The 20,588-nt window shown below is 41.2% G+C and overlaps 1 protein-coding gene across 2 annotated transcripts in view; it reads right to left on the bottom strand.

Annotated features, from left to right (window-relative positions):
- Window positions 1-20,588, bottom strand: part of uvrag (UV radiation resistance associated gene) — an 85,791-nt gene that overhangs the window by 38,667 nt on the left and 26,536 nt on the right. For both annotated transcript variants that reach the window (XR_004790144.2, XM_035625395.2), the window contains exons 9-12: window positions 18,738-18,822; window positions 14,545-14,632; window positions 14,215-14,275; window positions 11,380-11,545 (exon numbers count right to left, since the gene is read on the bottom strand). Coding sequence is in view for 1 of the 2 variants with exons in the window: in XM_035625395.2 (XP_035481288.2) it covers window positions 11,380-11,545; window positions 14,215-14,275; window positions 14,545-14,632; window positions 18,738-18,822 (400 nt within the window). In the remaining variant the exon portion in view is untranslated. The remainder of the gene's footprint in view (window positions 1-11,379; window positions 11,546-14,214; window positions 14,276-14,544; window positions 14,633-18,737; window positions 18,823-20,588) is intronic.

Consider the following 20,588-nt stretch of genomic DNA (forward strand, 5'->3'; position numbering starts at 1 on the left):
TTATCTTCATACTATATACTATAGCATACCACATCTACAGTAGTATGGGAAGATGTGTTTAATGCTTTGCGCACATATGAGTGTGTACTGCTGAGTGTGTGCATCCGACACGTCTCCGCCCTGTGCGTGTGCCCCCTGGGTACTGAGTCTTCATCCCCTCATACTATGACCTATATGTGCCTGAGGCAATGGGAGAATACAGCAGAGAATACACTGTCTCAGTGCTGGTACTTCGCTAGACTGGACTGTCAACTGAGATCGTGTTAACAGCAGCACTGTAACGCTGCATGTTAATATACTGGTTTAGAGTTGTTTGTGGCATGTTGCAGACCTGATTTTCCATCGTGAGACAAATCTCTGAAGACACATTAGTTTCTGCATTTCAGATGTGCAACATGGCTCTTATTACTAACATTACTACCTTATTTTTAACACAAGGTCTCTATTTCATTTTCAGGAGGGCTATAATCCATTTCCTGCTAGTTTGGTTTGTCCTACTTGTATCTGAGCCTGTCTGTAGATCTCAGACAACACTGTGACCCAGTGCTCACTGTAAACACCTCCTCACTCACACATTACACTGCAACTCTGAAGTAAACTCTTAACAGATGGAGATCATTCTAGCCCTAGAATGAATTCTAACAGGATGTTGCTGCAAACGCTGGCAAACAAAAAGTCAGACACTGTGGCCCGAGGGCCACACAGCCGGCCACTTGTTTGTCCTCCATATCACTGACATGAAGCCAGGGCCCGGTGGAGAAAGCAATACGCCAGAGGTCATATCTCAGCACCAGGAAATAACTAACAGAGAGAGGAAGAACAACACAACAAGCATTCTCCTCACGCCGCTGGCATTCCCAATATCACCTCTCCACGAACAGATAGGATTTGTTTGATGATGAACACGCATGACAAGAAAAACAGAGACACTTCCAACACACACGCAAACACATGATTACACACTCCGGCTCCGTCACAGCAAAGTGATTAATGACCGCTGTCCACTGTGTCTGAAATCACACTGGAGAGACTCCGGTTCACCAAACACCAGGAATTCCTCCTGGGGACGTCCAGTAAAGTCAAATATATTATTACACAGCAGTGGGGAAGATCGACAGAGGACTCTGACGATGGAGGGAGGAGAGAAAAAAACAATGGTATATGTGAATCTCAGATCAAAACACTTTCAAAGGAGACTTTATCACGCTAACACGCCATCAGCCATTGTTTCCATTTTTGCTACAACAGATAAGTCTATGGGAGAGACCTAAAGACGCAGTGAGGGGAGACAGAACGCCATCTTTAATCCCTCAGCCAGTGCCATGAACACTAAATAGGATGAAATGAATTACAGGCCTGAAGAAATGCGGCGGCCAAAATCAGTTTGCTTCAGAATGTGTCCAGAATAAACAGGTACAAAACAGAAAGATTCGCACAGGCTGAAGAAATTGTGTGTGGCACTTCCCCACTAAAGAACAATTTGGTTACGTGTTGTTTTTAAATAAGGCCATGCTTACTTCACCTCTTGCACCTTGTGCACGATATTGTTTGGTCTTTTGTCTGGTTCTGTTGTACATTCAAATCAAATCAAATCAAATCGTCTCTATCTTAGCAGTCCTCCTCGTGTTTCCTCACTTCCCTTAATCAAGGTTCTCTCTTCCATCAGCACATCCCTCTCCTGCTCCCCTTCAGGGGCAGCTCCGCTGAAGGCTCACGTCTGCGAAGCTAGCACAGCAAACTGGATATGACAAGCAACAGTAATCAACACAACCACTCACATTAGTGACCATCGAAAAGACTGATTACTAAAACAGGAAAGCTGCTTTGATTTAGCTAATTTTATATTGGCTATGCACTGGATAAAATCTATATATATAAAAAGAAAGAATTAACAGTGAGCAAAGAGCAGAAGTAAATCTGTCACTATTTTTCTCTGTCATAAAAACCATTCTCTTCTCTTCTAACCTGAAGAGCAATCTCACCACAGGATAGTTAACATGTAAGTGCTGGCTCAGTCTATAAACACAAAATATGTTATTAATAAGTGCAGAGCCATGAAATTGTAAAAAGACAAAAGCTACATCTCAGAGGAAAGTCCCCTGTCTTTATGAGTTAGAAGATGTTCACCCCCGGCCTTCCAGCTCGTTAACTGCCGTGTCTAGACACTGGGTTCTCCTCACAGACAACCTTCACATATAAAGCAGGCACTCTTGTTAAATGGAGGAAACAACCATTAAACGTACAGCTACGATTATTGAGATCAAGCAATATTTCATTGCACTTTCTTCCTGTCCAAATCTTTAAAAAAATAAGAGAAAGAAAACACGCTCCATGTCCTGTCTTTCCCCTGTTGAGTTTTATTTCTGTCATCTCTTTGGATGATCCACCATCACCACTGTGTGTTTTATAGCCTCCGGTTAAAATAGCCTTATTTGCTGGCGCAGACTGGTTAATGACTTGTGTGTATTTTGCCTTGTATATACAGCCTGTTTGAAACTGGCGTTGCTCTCTGAGCTTTTACAATACAACAACAACAGGGCAAAATGGAGGGCGCCGAGTCCACCTCAGCTCTGTTTCTTAGGAGTTGAAATGGCCACGTCTCTTCAGGCAGCCCTGTTAAAAGCAATGCATTAGAAAAACAAGGCCACAAGGTCAGTGGGTGCTTCTTGTGTAAACTACAGAGCAGAGCATGTATGTTTAAGCATGCTCTAGTATATTAGACTGCTCTCTCTTACCTCTCGGGTCCATTGTATTAAAAGTATAAAGGACGACATAGACCTGCAGGTGGGTGGTCGTGCTCAGCTATTCTGAGGTTCATGAGAATACAGTGTGAAGAGTCCTAGTGAATGGCTGACCTGCTGTAATGTATACACACGCAGAGGTCTCCACATGTGTTGGCTTGCCTGTTTAGACATCCTAATTAATACTGCAAAAAGTCCAAAGCAACAGTTCTGCACATGGCGAAGACCAAGGTTGGCCAGTACACCTCTGCTTTAACGGTAGTGGGGGTGGAGATATGGGGGTGGGGGTGCTGCTCACAACTTCTTTAATGTGCAATTTCAAACGGCAGGGGCCCATAAATCATATGGGCCTGCTTTTGAACGAAAAAAAAAAAAAAAACACCTGCCTTGCGACTGTCAAGGCTCTAATGGCAGTGGTTACTATATAAATCATAGTGGGCTGTAATTTTCAATATCTGAGAAATGATTACAATGAGCATCTGTCAGCGAATGCTATTTTAATGACCGCTGCTGCACTTAAGACCCCAGTATAACTGTTTCGCCATCTTGGTCTATGCCGTTAAAGTGTCTCCTGAGTGATGTGGCGGTTGCTCGCTCTGTCACACTGGGTTTTCATCACGACTTTTAAGAATATCCAGGGTTCCGCTGACCCTGCTTCCCAACCCCCACACTTTCATTTTTTCTCTTTCCTTCCCTTTTGTTTTTTCTTCCATTGTTTTAATCACAAGCAGAGCTGGAGATGAGCAGTTCAGTTTGACCAGGAGCCTACACAGTATTCCCTCGCCAAAAACCTAGTCAAACATTCGTTCAACCCAATGTCAAGCTTTTCAAAATCATATGCTATCTGACCAATACTTAAACTTGTTTAACTATTTTAGGATTAATATTCAAACCTCCCATGGCAGTAAGCCATTGTAATCCAATGGTCTTAGGTACAGCAGTGCTCACAGTGAAAATGTAAACATGCAGATGCTAAGCAGGTTGGATATTTACCATGTTCATCATCTTAATTTAGCATGTTAGCATTCAAATGTTTGCTAATTGGTGCTAAACACAGTGTAACTGGGGCTAAGGGAGATGTCATTAGTTTTACGGGTATTTGGTCATAAACCAATATAAGGTCCCATATTTTAGAAAGTGAGATTTGGTCTTTGATTACAAAGCAGGTATAGGTATGTATTAGAACTGTGAGAGTATCTAGGGGCTCAATCCATACCTGGATCCAGATCATAGTGTTAACCTGAAATCTGCCAATTTTTCATTTGTCATTTTGCTTTTTGATCAATCTCTAAAACCACAGTGGCACTAGAGTACAAGTCAGGGTATCACCCAAGTCAGCAAAATTCCTTCGCAGGGAACCATGATTATCTGTGCAAAAGTTTGTTTACATCTAATAGTTTTGGAGATATTTCAGTCTGAAGTGACACACTGACAGACAAACCGACATTGCCATTCCTATGGCCATGCATAGTGCAACTGAAAAGAGGGCAAGAGCTGACATTGACACAAAGACCGTTACATGTACATGCATTTCTCAGTCTATGAAAAAGTATAAAATACTATTAAATGTTCACAGCTGGGCCATTCCTTTCAACCAGCAGCATCCTTCAGAAACGTGTTCAGCGCAGATGTTTCTTTTTATCTTTTTTTAATGAAGTATGGACAAAGAATGAACAGAGATAAACATACCATTCCTGCCATTGTCCCTGAGTGATTTTGTAGAAAACCTCAAAAGACAAGTAAACATTCTCTCGAGTCCCATGGTGTCGTTGCAGTTGACATACAGATCTAAATAATGAGCTTTTTGCTCAAATTTGATTCAAGCTCTCTGACTCCCAGGTTTATTGCCTCTGTCATCCCTTCTATGAAGGATTCAGGATCTGTGTATCTGTACCATGAACCAACATGTGCATATGACACTGCTTAGACAACAGGATCCATTTCACAATGCCAGAATAGGAGCTGTTTCTTATAGAAGCCACTAGTGTGCCATTCAAAATTTCAATTTTATACTCAGCCACAACAATGCCAAAACCATTAAGATCTTTTAATTTCAGTTCCGTACTGTAGGGGCAGAGTGTAGGGAAATAATGAGTAGGGCTTATTCAAAGAAGGTGGATATTATCAGGTGTAAAAGGTGGATTTATATTGACATGCATTGTAAAGTATTGGTAGCAAAAATTCCAGAAAAAATATCTGCAAACCTCTGTGGATAAAATGTGAGACAGAATGTATACCTTCTTGAAATGTGGGTGATTTGACTGTTCACAACTACTAATACTAAATACCATAAAGAAAAACTTTTGTGTGTCCCTATAGTGTAGATTTAGCAGAATGTTAAACCTGCTCTGCTGCCTAACAGTGCTTTTTCCTGTCACTGCTGTACAACCTAAGCCAGGACATGGTAGCTTGGGCGTAACTCCCGCTTCCCTTCTATGCACATGGTCCATGTTAAGAGACATGTAACCGCTGAAGCCCCAGAACAATAACCTCTTTTCTTGGAGCTCACAGGTTCCTCTTGTCTTAAGCTGGCCTCCCACCCCTGGCGTTTGAGTGCACAACCTCCACCAGCAGATTCTTTGGTGACTGAACCAAGCACTGATGTGTAAATCCCACTTACATCCGTTTTTCCTTTAGCCAATGATAAAGTAAGTCAATTCTACAAAAACTGATTTGCCTCAATTTAGGCGAAAGACTATATGACGCAGCGTTTGCTTTTTAATGGCTGGGTCCTGGTCTCAATCAAACACAGGACATCTGGATCGCATCTCCTAACTTCTCTCCCAAGCAATCAGGAACACTGGAACTGTGCTCTCCTCGGGACAAAATGTGGGAGCAACGTGCTGATAGTGTCCACTGATTTCAGAGAACATCTTCGACAGGGAGGAGGAGGATTTAGAGATCCCAAAAAGGACACATCATGCTCAGAGCCAAATACAGCAGTCATCTTCTACACCTTCCTGTCAAACATTCTCCCAGGGCCAGTTTTTAGACTCTGGTCAGTGCTCAAATGCTGGAGGGTAACCAACAAATTAGCCAAACTATATAAAATAAGACAGCCATTATTCTCACCCACAGTTAGCTAGAAATAAAGTGATAGGAGCCAAACTCAAGAGGTGAAATAAATTCATATTTTTCACACCACACTGAAGGTACTGTGCTCGTAACACTCCATTTGACTGGGTAAGAATAACATATTTCTTCCTTTCTCAAATATTTCGCAAATGTTGCCAGTGTTATTAAACGTAAACAAGAGGGACTCTATGTTGGATTGTAATTGGGGGAGATATTTGAGCTACTGAAACCCATAGGTACAGCAATAGAGCCACAGGATGGGCAAGAAGACTGAGCCTCACTTAAAAAAATGTGTGGACCTGAAAAGGGCAAAATGATTCATCGCATTGCAAAGGAAGGGTTAGGACAATTACCATTCGACAGGGGCCTACAGTGCGACATACAACTAAAATAGCATACGGTTCCTCTGTGCATGCCATTATAATTGACTGACTGCTTGGTAATCCCACCACACTTTGAAAAAACTGATCCCATGCCACCTCACTTATCACCACTGGCTGCCTCTTTCCGACACTTTAATCACCCCTTTTTGAACAATTTTAGAGCTCAGCTAGTTGCTTTCCGTCTCGCCACACATCATTTTGCTGTGTGTCTGCAGCCCGCTGGGGCCTCAGGGGTCATAAACATGTGGAGAGTGGGGGGTTCAAAGTTTGCCGGAGTGTTTGGCCCCAATCCGAGACACCTAAGGGTGCTGCGGGATTGCCGTGTCTGCTCAACGGCCACAACGCTTACAGGTTTATTTTTTTGTTGCTGGATGCTTGTGTAAATATCCTGCATTGTAGGACTGGAAAAGAGTAAAGTGACTCCCATTGAGCCTCTCCAGCTGTTTTCATGACATAATCACCCACACAGAGGATGGCCACTCACTCACTGTGTTGTCTGATGATGTCTTTCTTTCTCACACACTTTCTCCCAGCTGTTTGTCTGCAGAGTATGACAAATAAGGATGTAAAAATGTCAGGGCTTATTTGCCTCATCATTCCCACGTGCCCTGACAGAGGATAAGCTGTGACTTGTGTTGGACTGGGGGGCTATACCCCCCGGTACCGAGAACTCCATAAGGATGAGCTCGTTCATTGGTTCCCTGAAATTCCAAAGATGGCAGGCAACGACATAACATCTCTCATGTTTTCTTTGATTTTACACTTATAGCTTTATATGCTGCGTTTGATTTGGTTTACGATCAGGGTTAGGGTTGTGGTTTGTTGTCATTGTACACTAAATTTAACATCAAACAACAACTTTTTTTTCGAACCTGTTAAAACCTACAACATATTGGTTTTCAAAACAAATAACCACTACAATTAAAAAATTCATTACATCTACCACTCTTCTTTCGCTTCTTTCATGCCAAGTTGCCGATAATGTGCCTATTACACTGGTTGCCGACTGCCATTAAAAGTGAAGAAGAAGAGTGTACAACCAATCACTGGTTGGCTGGTTGTGGCCCAAGAACAAGGCCTGTAACCACAAAGTGTCACTGGTAAACACAGGAGTTGTTGACCCCTATGTAGTTACACCCACGGTTGGCAACGCCATGAGCATCTAAAAGGAGAATATAATAAAGTGAGTGGATATTTTGAGGATTTCTGGCCGGCACACCTGTTACAACAATCTGATTTAACATTTACATGTGTAAATTCACTATACTGAGCCCACTCCAGGTTTCAAATGACCCCCCAGGTCGCACATGTACAGCCGTCTGCTGTGCGAAACTCAAAATGCGAAGGGCCCACAAGTGCTTTCAAAGTGACCATATTTGTTTAGCTTTTGAACAAATATGGCCAGTATTTTGTCTGGATAATTCTTTCAATAAATCTTCTTTCAAAATAAATTTAAAGATAAATACTCCCACCATCTGTAAAATCAAAAAAACGTGAGCTTGATGATTGGTCTGGTTTCCAGGTTAAACAAGGTCATGATATGAAGAACTGACGAGTGCGAGCGTGACCTGGGGTTTTCTTCTTCACTCATCTCGTCCAGTGGCTTTGAACCTACAGCATCAACTCTAGCACTAAGCACTGAGGGGGCAATCATATTCAACCATGACTATTAGCAGCACAGCTGATAATAACATAATCTTCCTCATGACTCCTCCTCTCTCACTTCTTGAAAGGGGTTCTTGCTCGTGTGGAATGCCGACATCCATGTAAGGTGCATACCTGAGCATGTGTGACCAAAGCGTGCAATTATCATAACGCAGCAGGGTTTTTAATTCTGACTTGATGCATAGTTACAAGACCATAACACATACAAATAATAATTTCATTACATTGGTCTGTGCTGTAATTACAGTGCCTCTACACTTCATAACTTACACAAACTGCCCTGACTGCCCCGGGTCAGGTTAGACTCTCAGTTTATCATTTGCTGCTCTCTATGTCAACATGGTGTTTTTCCAATTGTTAACAGCACTTGATTCAACAGAAATGATATCATGCTGTGAAGATAGTAAGCAAAGTTGTTAACGGCCCTAGGGTGTGATAGAGACACAGGCACATAATGGGCACAGTGATTTACAGTCTCAGCAGAGTTTCATTACTCACTCTCTGATCACCTGAGTAAATTGAAAAAGGGGGACCTTTAAGTTGTTACCATGGCCAAAACAAAACAGCTCACTAAGACAGCACATACTGCCCAAGCTGTACAGGTCTGTAGATGCAAAAACAAGCATCTGTACTGAGGTTTTTTTCTGCAGTGTGGTTGGTCCGCCCAGTCTGAAACCTAATATTGGGCTATGACTCTGAATCCAGAGGCCAAGCCCAAGTGAAGACAGCAGTACAGGCTGCTCCCCCATTTGTGCAGGTGAGTGTGTATTGATACAATGGTGTGTGAAGCTCAAGATACCGTGTGAGCTGCCAGACAGTTCTGCATCCAAAGAACATTGAAGTAGGCAAATGATACGACAATCTAATCTGAACAATTTCCAAGAGGAAGGGGAAATAATTCCTTTGGAAAGAAATTTAATTTGAATTAGGTTAGATAAGTTGGGGGTTTCCACATCACACAAATGTGTCACAGCACAGCACAACACAGCACAGCACAGCACAACACAAAAGAACACAACAAAGCCCACAGCAGAGTTAATGTTATATACCAAATGTAGTTGATGACACAAATATGGCTTTGATGGACTTAAAAATGCTTTGATGGCGACGCAAGGGAGCATTTCTACTCTGCACACGCAGAACTGTATCAGCGAGTGAAAAACCATTCTCGCGAGCATAAAAACATTCTCGCAAGCGAGCATTTGTGCTCTGCGAGAATGGTTTTACCCTCGCGGTTACCGTTCTGCGTGCATGCGGAGTAGAAATGCTCCTTCGCAGTCGCAAGTATGTTTTGCACTCGCAGTGTTGATCTGCTCTCTCGTATTATACGCGCTTGTGTGGTTTGTACGTGCGGGAAATTTTAAAGTAAATAAACGCCATGCACAAAGCACTTGTCTTTACACACTGCTGTAAGCGATGCCTGATAGTACGAAAGGAAACAGATGATATACAATTCAAAACACAAGAGGAAGGTTTCAAATCAAAACCTGACAATGCACTGTCAACACTACTGTTCTGGTTATGTGCTGAAAAACAGTACAGTAGTAAAATGTCTTCATTTGGATTGTAGATGTGTGCAGAAAGAATAAATTATCAAGTGGCTGGCCTCAATTCTCATGGCAATATGAGAATTGTGAATAAATATAAGAAACAAGAAAGAATGCAGCACACCATCTACAGTAATTATGTTCATGAGCAACAGATGGGGGGAAGTGAGTTAAAGATGGTGTTGAGTGAGTTTCCAAATAACGCACATTAGACTGTAGAAGAAATATGAACAAGAGACCTTTTTCTAACTAGATATTTTACACAATCCAATCCAAAATCTTCTTAAAATGTAACTGTTTTTGCTTATGAACATAAAAAAAATTCAGCTACCACTAGCTGAAGGACACAGCATACTGTAGTAGGCTGCAGCTGAGGGGTGTGATGAAGACAAATATGATCCCTCTTTCACACTACACTGCAGAGGAAGCCAACAACTGTTCACTGTCACTTTTACCTACTTTACCTAAGACGACCTGACATCCTGACCAAAACAAGTAGTTGGAAAATGCATGGATGGATGGACTGACTGGTACTACATCATCAACACTTCACAGTTATCTACTATCTCTTATAACATAAGGACAAACAGTGGGGATCCCATATGGAAAAATCTATTTAGATTTGTGTTTGCTGGAAAAAAAGAAAAAATGTCTTGGAAAATCATCTCACTCACAAACGCACACCAAGGTGCTGAGCCAAAAATTATGTGATGGTTTCCTTTTTCCCAGCGATTCGCAACGCTGTAATTGAAAAATGTACCTTTGGCTTGAGAATTGGTACATTTGCTAAATTTAATATAGTCATTGCAATTTTCAAAGCGGCCATTGTGAGTGTTGCACAATTTCGGTAACAATGTAAAAATGTGTTTATTTATTTTACAATCGAATGATCATAATGTACCTTGATGAAAACCTTGTGGTCAAAATGTGGGATAAATAAAATTATTTTCCACACACAGACTACGATTGTGCAACACTTTAGAAAGTACAACATCTCGAGGCCAAATTGGCAGTTACATTGTTCAATTGCAGTCCTGCAAGTCTTTGGGAGAAGAAATCCAAATAGTTTTTGACACACACACACACACACACTGTAGTATTAAACAATGTCCTTTAACAGCTAATGTAAAACATTTTATGTTTTGCTTTACTTAAATGATCAATAAAGTTGTATTCAAATGAAGTGGGTTTGCTACCTCCGTTTACAATAACAAAAACCACACTGCAACATACACTGTTGAGTGCAGCAATAGTCTGTTTGAACCCTCACATGTTTGTATAAACTGACAGTTACCCATAATAACCCTGTTTACATGAGGGCATTGAAGAAAATGTCTATTTCTAAAACAAATGACTTGTTTCCTGATTCACCATCATCAAATCTGGCCAAAACAATTACAATCATGATTATACTCCATCAGACGAGGTCTATCTTCACTGCCATTAAAAATGAATTTTGAGATTGTTTAAAAACTGCTTGTTCACATTATTCAGAAATGCTCTGTATGTGTTCCCTCGTGCATTTTGTTTGTGCTCACTGGCAGAGTCACCAGGTTTATAAAAAGATTGGTGCTGTGTTGACAACACATGTGGTCTGAACACTAAATGAATTGCAGGGCTTGTTTCATGCTCACAGCACCTCATGCCACAGTCTCCACACAGCCGTGAAAATAGAGCCTCTAATCTGAACATCAGTGCATGTGATCCAAATATTTTGGGAAAGTGGAACTAAAGCGTACAGTCCACACAACGCTGACTAAGAGCTATAGTCTATCCTAGTCACAAGAAAATATCCTCTATCATTGATTAGAAAAGAACATTTACACTTTAGTTGCCATGTAGCATTGTGCAGCAAAGAATACAGACTTGGCCAACCATTTATGTCAGCATTCCTGACCAAAGAGACCCGTGTAAAAATCTTAAGATTAGATGTTTGGTGCTTCCATGTCACATTTTCCGCTGACTTACTCTCTCTCCTTCTCCGTCAGTCTGTCGGTGATGGTGTCCTTGATGGAGGAGCGTGAACCCTTGTGAATAACTGGGTATCGAAGAGGGATCTGCAGGAAGCACGAGATCATCAGGACCAGGTGTGCCGTGTAACCCAGGGCGACTGCAACGCTCCCATCATCCTTAGCTGCAGGACACAAAGAAGACAGGCACCAGTCAGTTGCACATTAGTTCAAGTTCATTTCAACAGGAAACGAAACGTTTAGGTGATCTCAATCAAGATTCTCAAAACCTACAATCGAATTCAAATTTAATTCAAAGTCTCAGCGTTTTAATCACGCAGAGTAGGTATTTTATCATATCAAAAGCAATGTTTTTGTTTGGAATGTACTTTCATACATTGTGTTTCCATAAACAATGTCCACATCTTGTGATTCCAAAAAAAAAAGTCTAAACATTGAACCGGAGATGTTTTGGTAGCCAAGTATTCACAGGAGGAAGAGCAGAGTTGCATTCATGTGGCAAAGTGTTTTGAAAGTGATACAGAATGTGGCACAGCTACATAGCATACATTTTGAAAAACATTGGCTGCAGTAGGATACCCAATTTCTTTGGGATATGCACTTGGGAGGCGAAAACATCATGTGGAACTATCCCCTCTGAGGCCCAGTAACTTTAAAGGAGGAAGACTGGATTCCTCTGTGAACATTTTCTGACAGGGAAAGAAAACAGCAAAGCATCTCGCACAAAAAAATGGTTTCAAGACTACATTCTAAGTGGTTTCACATTCTCAAATGGCAGCAGGACACTGCCTGAGGCAAAGACCTAAAATCACAGTGGTTTTTATCTTAATGCTTTGAAATAATAGACTATGGCAATATTGAGTTGCCAACTCCTTGGCTCATAATGTCTGTTTTTCAATTCAACACAAAAAGCCTGCTTTGTATGATTCCTCTCCCTGCATTTATTTCTTCCCTCCACAGCAGCTAAGGTACCTGGAGTAAACAGCTTCCTGGCCTCCAGCGCTTTTGGATGATGCGTGACACTAACAGGAATATTGGGTCAACTAAAGGACATGCTAACATAAGCGGCACCTCAGGGTGCAACTGGAGACTGCTGGTACCTGGTCAGGCTGAGCTGACAAGGTAGGCTTAAGTTAAACGTGAAACGTAGATATGCTTCAGTGCCACCCTGTTCCACTTTGACCCCCAGTGGGATTAGGACTCCAACTAACTCTGACCCTGGTCTCTTAATGTGGAACATCCTCCCCTGTAGGCCTCTTTAACCTGACTTCAACGCCCATCCAGACAGCTCTGGACTTGAACAGTCTCTCTCTGGGGCAGACCTCACACAAATTGGAGTAGGGGTCAGCAGTGGGGTAAAATGGAGGGGGTAAAATGCATGCCTCTCCATCCTTTCTTCCTCTCATCTCTATACAAATTCTTTACATGCAGTTCAGACTTTTGCAAGACGTCTCATGGTCACACAACAGTTAGTGAGTGAATATGAATTGGAATTGAATTTCCCAAACCACAAGTCACCTGACCAGATTGGAGGGGATATGGGAAAGGTTAGTTAGGAGTAAATGTATTAGGATACTCTCTGCTCTTTTTATCTACTATCACAGCACATGCTCGATAGTCTACTCACTGCTCGGTGTCCACCTATGCAAGACTGTCCGGCAGAAGCAGACACAGGTCTCCACCTTAAGGGAACAGGTGACCGCTGCAAACACAAATTTGCTGGCTGTCACTACAGTGCACTTCTGTGCGCTCATAAAAGATGTCGAACAGGTGGAGTGTGACAGCAGGGAGCGGAGGAGATTGGGAGTGGCATTTTTGAATTATGGGTTCAGAGGCCTGCTTGGTGTCAGCAGCTGTGTGGAAGTGGAGCTAGAGACTGTTGAGTGGACAGTAGCTGGTGTGTTCTCAATGTCAGACAAGTGCTGCAGACCAAATCTAACCATTCACTTCCCCCCTGTCCCCCGTTTATCTGAGCAACTGAGAAGTCATGAAGTCATAAAGTTCCCCCACGCTGTGACAGCAAATCCCATTTATCACAACACATAAAGCATGACCCCTTGTCTGCCCTGCACCACCAAAAATTATAAGATTCATTATTTTGGCTGTAGCTGCCTACTGACTAAACTTATTTTTAATGTTCTGCTGCCCAATACTGTGTCTTCTATCAAACCATGAAGGTTTTGTGGATGTCTCACTGGGGGGTTGGGGTGGTGGGTGTGGAACACAAGCTGTGTTCATGCTGAACAACTCCTCCATCAGTAACAAGCAAGAGATCAGAAAGGCCAAGTGTTGACAGAGAGGCTGCCCAGCCTTCAAACAGGCTGTCAAACCCTCAACATTTAACAGGATAATTAAAGAAACAAAAACATACCCAGCGTGGTCTGTGCATGTCTGTTAATTTGCATTCGAATGCTGTCTCTGACGAACGTTGCATTGCATTACATTGTTGCTCAGCTATTTCTGAGCGGGAAAGACTGATTGTATGAAACAAGTCAGAGTGAAGATGGATCTCAATCATTCCTAGCGGGTAAAAATAGTGGCTCACAACTGATGACTCAATTATGTCATTATGTCTTTTACGCATTAAAATAACACACGGGTAATTATAAAATAATATCATTCATGCACATAATACCCTAATTGCCATGTGCAGTAGACAAAATGATATCATAGATACTGTCTCTATGATATCATCTGCCTTCAAAATGGAAAATGTTCTGCTTTGCCAAAGATCTCCATATAGTCATAAACATTAAAGCGAAGACAAAACATTTGCTCTGCATGCCTTACCACAGTTTATCCTCAGGTAACCCTGAAACACATAATGAATTACCTTGAAAGTCTTCAGAGTTTGGCAACTTCACTCCGCAGATGACATAATCCGACTGATTAGCCTGGGAAATGAAATGAGAGGTTTTCATATTAAAGATGAACAGACAGCAGAAACAGAGCCAGACAAGATAAAAACCTGCACAGGACAAAACACCAGCTGTGCCGGCACTCGCACTTGTTTTAAATCATACAGTCATTGTCTTGAGGTGTCAGCGTTTAAATGATTCAGTTTGTTTTGCAACCGTTTTTTTTTCCTGCAATGTATATCAGAGAAGCAGGTTTACAAGAAAGGTGATGACTGTGCAGCAGTGTACCACCAGGTCCAACTCACCACATCAATGGGGTAGATGTAGGAAAGCTCAGAGAGGAGCTGACGACAGCGGAAGGTGAGCTGGGCGTTGGACTTGAGAAACTGCTCTCTGTGGAGACCAAAACCAGACACAAGGATGACACAATGAGATAGAAGCTGCAGCTCAGAGAGGTGGACACAGGGAGTGGTGAGGCAAAGGAGAGACAGGAGAAAACGCAGAGAGGGGATTGTCGGAGAGGAAGCGTAGCTGGAGGAGATTGGAAGAAATGGAACCAAGCAGCAGAAATCATCCAGGCTATTTATTGGTCCACTGGGACCCACTGGTAATGGAAAATATGATGAACAGAGAGACAGTTTATGCATCTTGCAGAGTGGTGTGATAGCAGGTTGATGTCAGTCTATGGGTCTGCACTTTGTCTAAGGCCACGCTTGGAAGAGTGCTAACTGAGTCAGCAGTGAGTTGTATTAAGTTTGACGGATAAAAAAAACACGGGTAAAATAACACAATGGCCAAATTACGGGCCATTCTATATCCATAACAGGACAGCCCCAATTAGCTTTGCTGGGTCCATCAACCCCGGCTTGTCACATTATCAAAACAGGCTGGAAGACATTCAGCAATTATGACCTGTGGAAAGTGGTAAAGTCTCGGTTTGCCCCAGCAGCTGTCAGTGTCAGCTGTGGTCTGACCTGAGTTATGCAACACAGATTGAGAGGGAGTATTTGTAGTTTTTGGTGGAGTAAAATATTCTCTTCGTAAAAGGCACCATATTATTATTATAAAAATATTGCAAAAAAATGATTTGACTTTTCTTGTTGCTGCTAAAGCAATGACCAGTGTACCAGATCAATAAGCGAAACAAGTTGTACTGTAAATATAGCGGCATATACAGTCTGACAAAATATGAAGAAATTCCTTTTTTCTGTGAATTTTTTTCGTCTGTTTCACTTCATCAAATAAAAGATGAAGGCAATGATTTGCAAATCATTTAAACCCCATATGTAAATGAAAATAGCACAAAGACATTTCAAATGTTGAAACAAAAAAAATGTAAGTGCTTTGGAAAATGATATACTAAAGGGGAATGTTTTCCCATTCTTCCTTTATGTAGAACATCAGATGCTCAACAGTCCAGGGGTCTCTGTCGTATTTTACGTTTCATAATACGCCAAACATTTTCAATGGCTAACAAGTCGGGACTACATGCAGGCCAGTTAAACATCTGGACTCTTTTACAACAGAGCCATGCTGTTGTAATACGTGCAGAATGTGGATTGGCATCGTGCTGCTGAAATTAGCGAGGCCTACCCTGATAAGACGTTGACTTGGCAGCATATATTGCTTCAAATATCTCATATATCGTTTCGTTCCGCATTTGCCTTCACAAATGTGAAGGTTACCCATGCCATGTGCACTAATGCAGCCCCATACCATCATGGAGGCTTGCGTTTGAACTGTACGCTGATCGATCAATCAATCAATCAAAATGTATTTAAAGTGTAAAATCCCCATTGGACATGGTCTCAATGTACTTTACAATTAAAGGAACATTTAAAATAACAGACAGCAAAAAGACAATTGAAGCAGTTATAATTCAACAATGAAAAAACAAATACAAAAAATCAATAAGTTAAAAAAAGTGATGATTTGTAGAGCTGGAACAGTCGTTTTTAAATTCTCTGATTTCAGCTACTTACATGTGAATATTTTATGGTTTCTTTGCTCCTCTGTGACATTAAACTGAATATCTTTGGTGTGCGGACAAAACTAAACATCATGTTGGGGTTTGGGGAACACAATCTTCATTCTTCACAATTTTATGACATTTTATGGATCTAACAACTAATCAATTAATCAAGAAAAATAATCGAGAGATTAATTGATTATGAAAATAATAAAGTAATAATAATAATAATTTAAAAAAAAAATAAAGTTAAATATTCTTATGGTCAACCTTTTAAAAATGAATGTTACAGTAAATATATGGCAGGACTACAGACAAAAGGTAAAGTATAGTAAATGGAGTACAAGTAGAAGGAAATGTAAGACAGATCTAGTTATTGAACTGTTGTAACCCCACCAGAATTCAATCAACTTTCAAAATTTAGATTTATGACAATCTGCAGGTAAAAGGTGCTTGTTCAAATATTTGAGCAGTAAATTAAAAGTGACTCTCCAATGATGTATACACTCATGCTCTCAAAACTGCCTATGTCTGAGTTACACAGCAAGTTGACGACTAACCTGACTGACTGCTTTGTTTGGATGGCGTGTGTGAGAGAGAGTGTGGCTCTCCCTTGGGTATCATGTACAACACTTACACCACTACTTGTGGTTAAGAGTCCATCATAACATGCAGATGAAAAGAGATTTTGGATGAAAAATGGTTATTGGATGTGATGTATCCTTCCATTCACGCTCCCCGCCTTTCACATGAATTTCCGACTTAGGGTTTGCCTGTGGTTAGAAGTCTCTTATCATTACCCTTTCCTTGTGTGTGGCTGCTTTGTGTAAGTGAGAGAGGAGGCAGTTTGGTGTGTAATGATGGTTTGACCTGAAACAACACATCTGTCCATCAGGATCTGCCACTTGTCCATCAAGATCTTCCACTTGCATTTGGTTAAACCAGGATACAAACCCTTTTTCCAATACATGCAAACTAATGTTTCCCATCACACTGACCTTCCTAATGTTTCCCCGTATTCATAAACAAAATACTTTGTGTTAATCTACACAGGCACTTGGCATAAGTAAACAAATTCACACATCCTGTCTTGTGCCCAACGGTTGTGGAGGAAGTATTCAGACTCTAGTACCAACCAAACAATCTATTTTGTTCCCATTTGACAGAGCCAAGCAAGATGTTTCCCTTTTAACAGTTGTTGTGCTAAACTAAGCTAACCTACTGGCAAAGCCTTATGTTTAACAGAGGGGGCTGTGATGATTACTGGGGAAATAAATAATGGAGAGAACTCAGACTTAAAATGGTCTCAAATGTGTATAGCATTATCTACAAATAATAATTTTAAAAAAACGTGTGAGATTATGTGTACTCACAATTGGATGTTCAAATACCAGTCACAGCTGACATCAAAATGTGTTCTGGGTGATCAGATTGCACAGAGGACGGATTGTGATCTGATCGACCAAACCTACGGAGGTGGTCAGGGACGCATTATGAACCCGTTAAACACAAGTGTAAAATGCAATTATGTTGTCAATCTACATACAACAACTACGTGGGCATAATCACACGCGACTGTTCCAAACCAGTGAGCTAGCAGCTAGCAGCCATTAGCCAGTAAACACAGGCGGCAGTCCTCTCCTCAGTGCTTACATTTTTAAGGACACCAGTGGACAGAGTGAAGACGAAACCAACCACAAAAAGGAAGAAAACACAATAACACAGCTTCAAGAGTGTCAACCATCTGCTTCTATGTGTCTTCTTCTATCTTTTTTGTTGTAAGTTGTATTCAAGGACACATTAATACCAGGTGTAAATGTAATCGGGTTAAAATCATATCAAGATACAATCTGGATACAGTTTAATGCCAGGTGGAAATGGATTCTGGAAAGTAAATTTGATATTTTCAGAAAAAGCAATGACATTAATAAATGCATCTACTACAGCTTAAGAAAATTTGAGTGAAGGTCAAACGGGAAGAGAAAAATGTACTGTACATGCATAACCTTTTCCTAGAAAAAATGGAAAAAGTTAAAATATAAAAAAAGAAGAGATAATTCTTTGAAAAAAAAATCCACAACACAGATATTTCCAAGGGATGGATGTCAGGCAGATGTATAACTTTCTGCATTCATTTCCTGTTTGCTGGGTCTGTGGGGCCCTGCTGGCCTTCCTGGGGCTCTGGGTCACTCCCTGTGACTGCCAGGTACTTCTCCAACAAACAAAGCTGTATCCAGGGTCGGCACCTTCCGCACACGTCTCCACACTGGCCAAGGCAAACATAGGCTGATAGGGTTTTTAGCACAATGTGCAAACTCAGTGAACACATAAATAGGCAGCGCCAGCCGCAAAAACATCCCCTTGTTTTGAAAGAACGAGGTGGGAGACAGGGTGGAGGATGTAATCTCATCACAAGTCAATACGATTGAGCAAGACACCAAGTCACATCGTTCAGTGGGCTCATTGCATTTAAGAAATGTGTTTTCGATGCAGAAATAAAGCAATAGCTAGTTACAGGTTTACACATACCTCTTGGCAGTGCATTCTTTCTGCAGCTTGGTTAAGGATTCTTTCTCCTCCTTCAGACTCTCGTACTGAGCAGAGAACGCTTCCTCTGTGAGAGAGAGAAAGAAAAAAGAGGAAATTATCAGAGACGTGTGTGTGTGTGTGTGTGTGTGTGTGTGTGTGTGTGTGTGTGTGTGTGTGTGTGTGTGTGTATGTGTGTGTGTGTGTGTGTGTGTGTGTGTGTTCTACAACATCTAAACAGCCAGGTGGGCTTGTGTTTTGTTGGCTGCCATCCACTGTTAAAACTTGAGCAACATGAAACAACTCTTTTCATGAGGCCAAAACCATTTGCCTTTGACACCACATGAAACTAAACAACACATGTATGCGAATTACAGGATTTGTCAGACTCTAAATACAGAGCTGGGCAAATAAATGAAATCAGACATAAGGGACAGAAATGATACATCTTGTGGAAGTTGTGTAACCACAATATTGGCAAGCTTACAATAACTCAGTGTAGCATAAAACCATAAAGAAGCGAAGTATAATTTAGGGTTATAACAGAGTATTTTTTCTAATCTGTGTTCATACAGCATCGCACATGGTGGGATGGCGGGAAGATGCAGCAGGCATTTGACTTGTTGTGGTTCCACAATTTTAATAAGAAGAGGTTTCAATATTTAACGCAGATTAAAACATCTATTGACGTAATTTTGTGAATTTATTTTTAGTTTTGAAAATGTCTAATGGGTTTTGTTTTGCAGGAGTTATTACATATGATCCCCATTGCAAGAAAATAAGTAGAGTAGCAGCAGTAGAGTGACCAAACCATATGGTTGCTAAATATTTCACTCACAATGTGTTTGTTATTGCTCTGTGTTGGTTGGACAATGAAAAAGGAAAAGGCATAAAAGGACGATTAGTATGTGACAATTATCAAAAAATGGGGGTTGCCGTTGGAAATAAGAGCTCAGAGGAGTATGAGGCTGCTCATCATGTACAACAGCCGAAGTACTGTTGCCTTTATCAGACTGTGGTGACGAAGAGAGAACACAGCTAAAAAGCAAAACTCTTCACGCCAAAAATCACACCTGCTTCATGTTCTGACTCTGAATGTAAACAGCGGTAATGAGGTCTCTCTCCAGGGTAACTGGCCTCACTCTGTGGGACATGGGGAAGAGCACGGTCATGTAGAAGGACTTTGGGGTCAAGTCATTGCTGCTTATGATGAGGATACTTTTAAAATCCACTGCTGACTAAAACTGAAGGGCCTGCAGATCCCCAGGACGAACAAGAGGAGGAAGTTGGTCAAAACCATAATAGGTATAATAATATCATCAATTCCAATTCTCATTCTGCTTGTCAATTCTGGTTCTTAACAATTCCTGCTTTCTATTCTTATCAAATTATTTGAGCAAGAAGAGAAACTGAAAATATGTTGAAACCAATAAGCAGTGATGAGTGATCAAATTATTATGCACCATTTCTACAGGAATTTACAAGACAAAGCAGACCTTTACTATCTCCATTGCATGGAAATACACAATTTTAAGCACATTACTTCTGGTCTAAAATATCATTAAAATTGAACAACAAAAAGGTCCAAACTTCACTCAGGAACTATTGACAGGAGCCAAATAGCTAATTTCCTGAAGATTCCCACTTCCTAGCTGTCCTCTCAAAAATCCAGCCTCATGTTCAGTTTTTTGGGGGGATCTTGATGATTCAAGTTCTAAGCAAGACTGAGCTTCACCCTCAGTCAAGTGGGGCAACGGGACCTGGCAGAAAAGTGAGTCCTGAGCCATTGGATACGTGTGTGATCACATGGATAACCACACCTGCTTTTGATCACATATTTCCACTCACGTCGAG

This window comes from Scophthalmus maximus, chromosome 2, assembly GCF_022379125.1.
Source record: "Scophthalmus maximus strain ysfricsl-2021 chromosome 2, ASM2237912v1, whole genome shotgun sequence".
NCBI lineage: Eukaryota > Metazoa > Chordata > Actinopteri > Pleuronectiformes > Scophthalmidae > Scophthalmus > Scophthalmus maximus.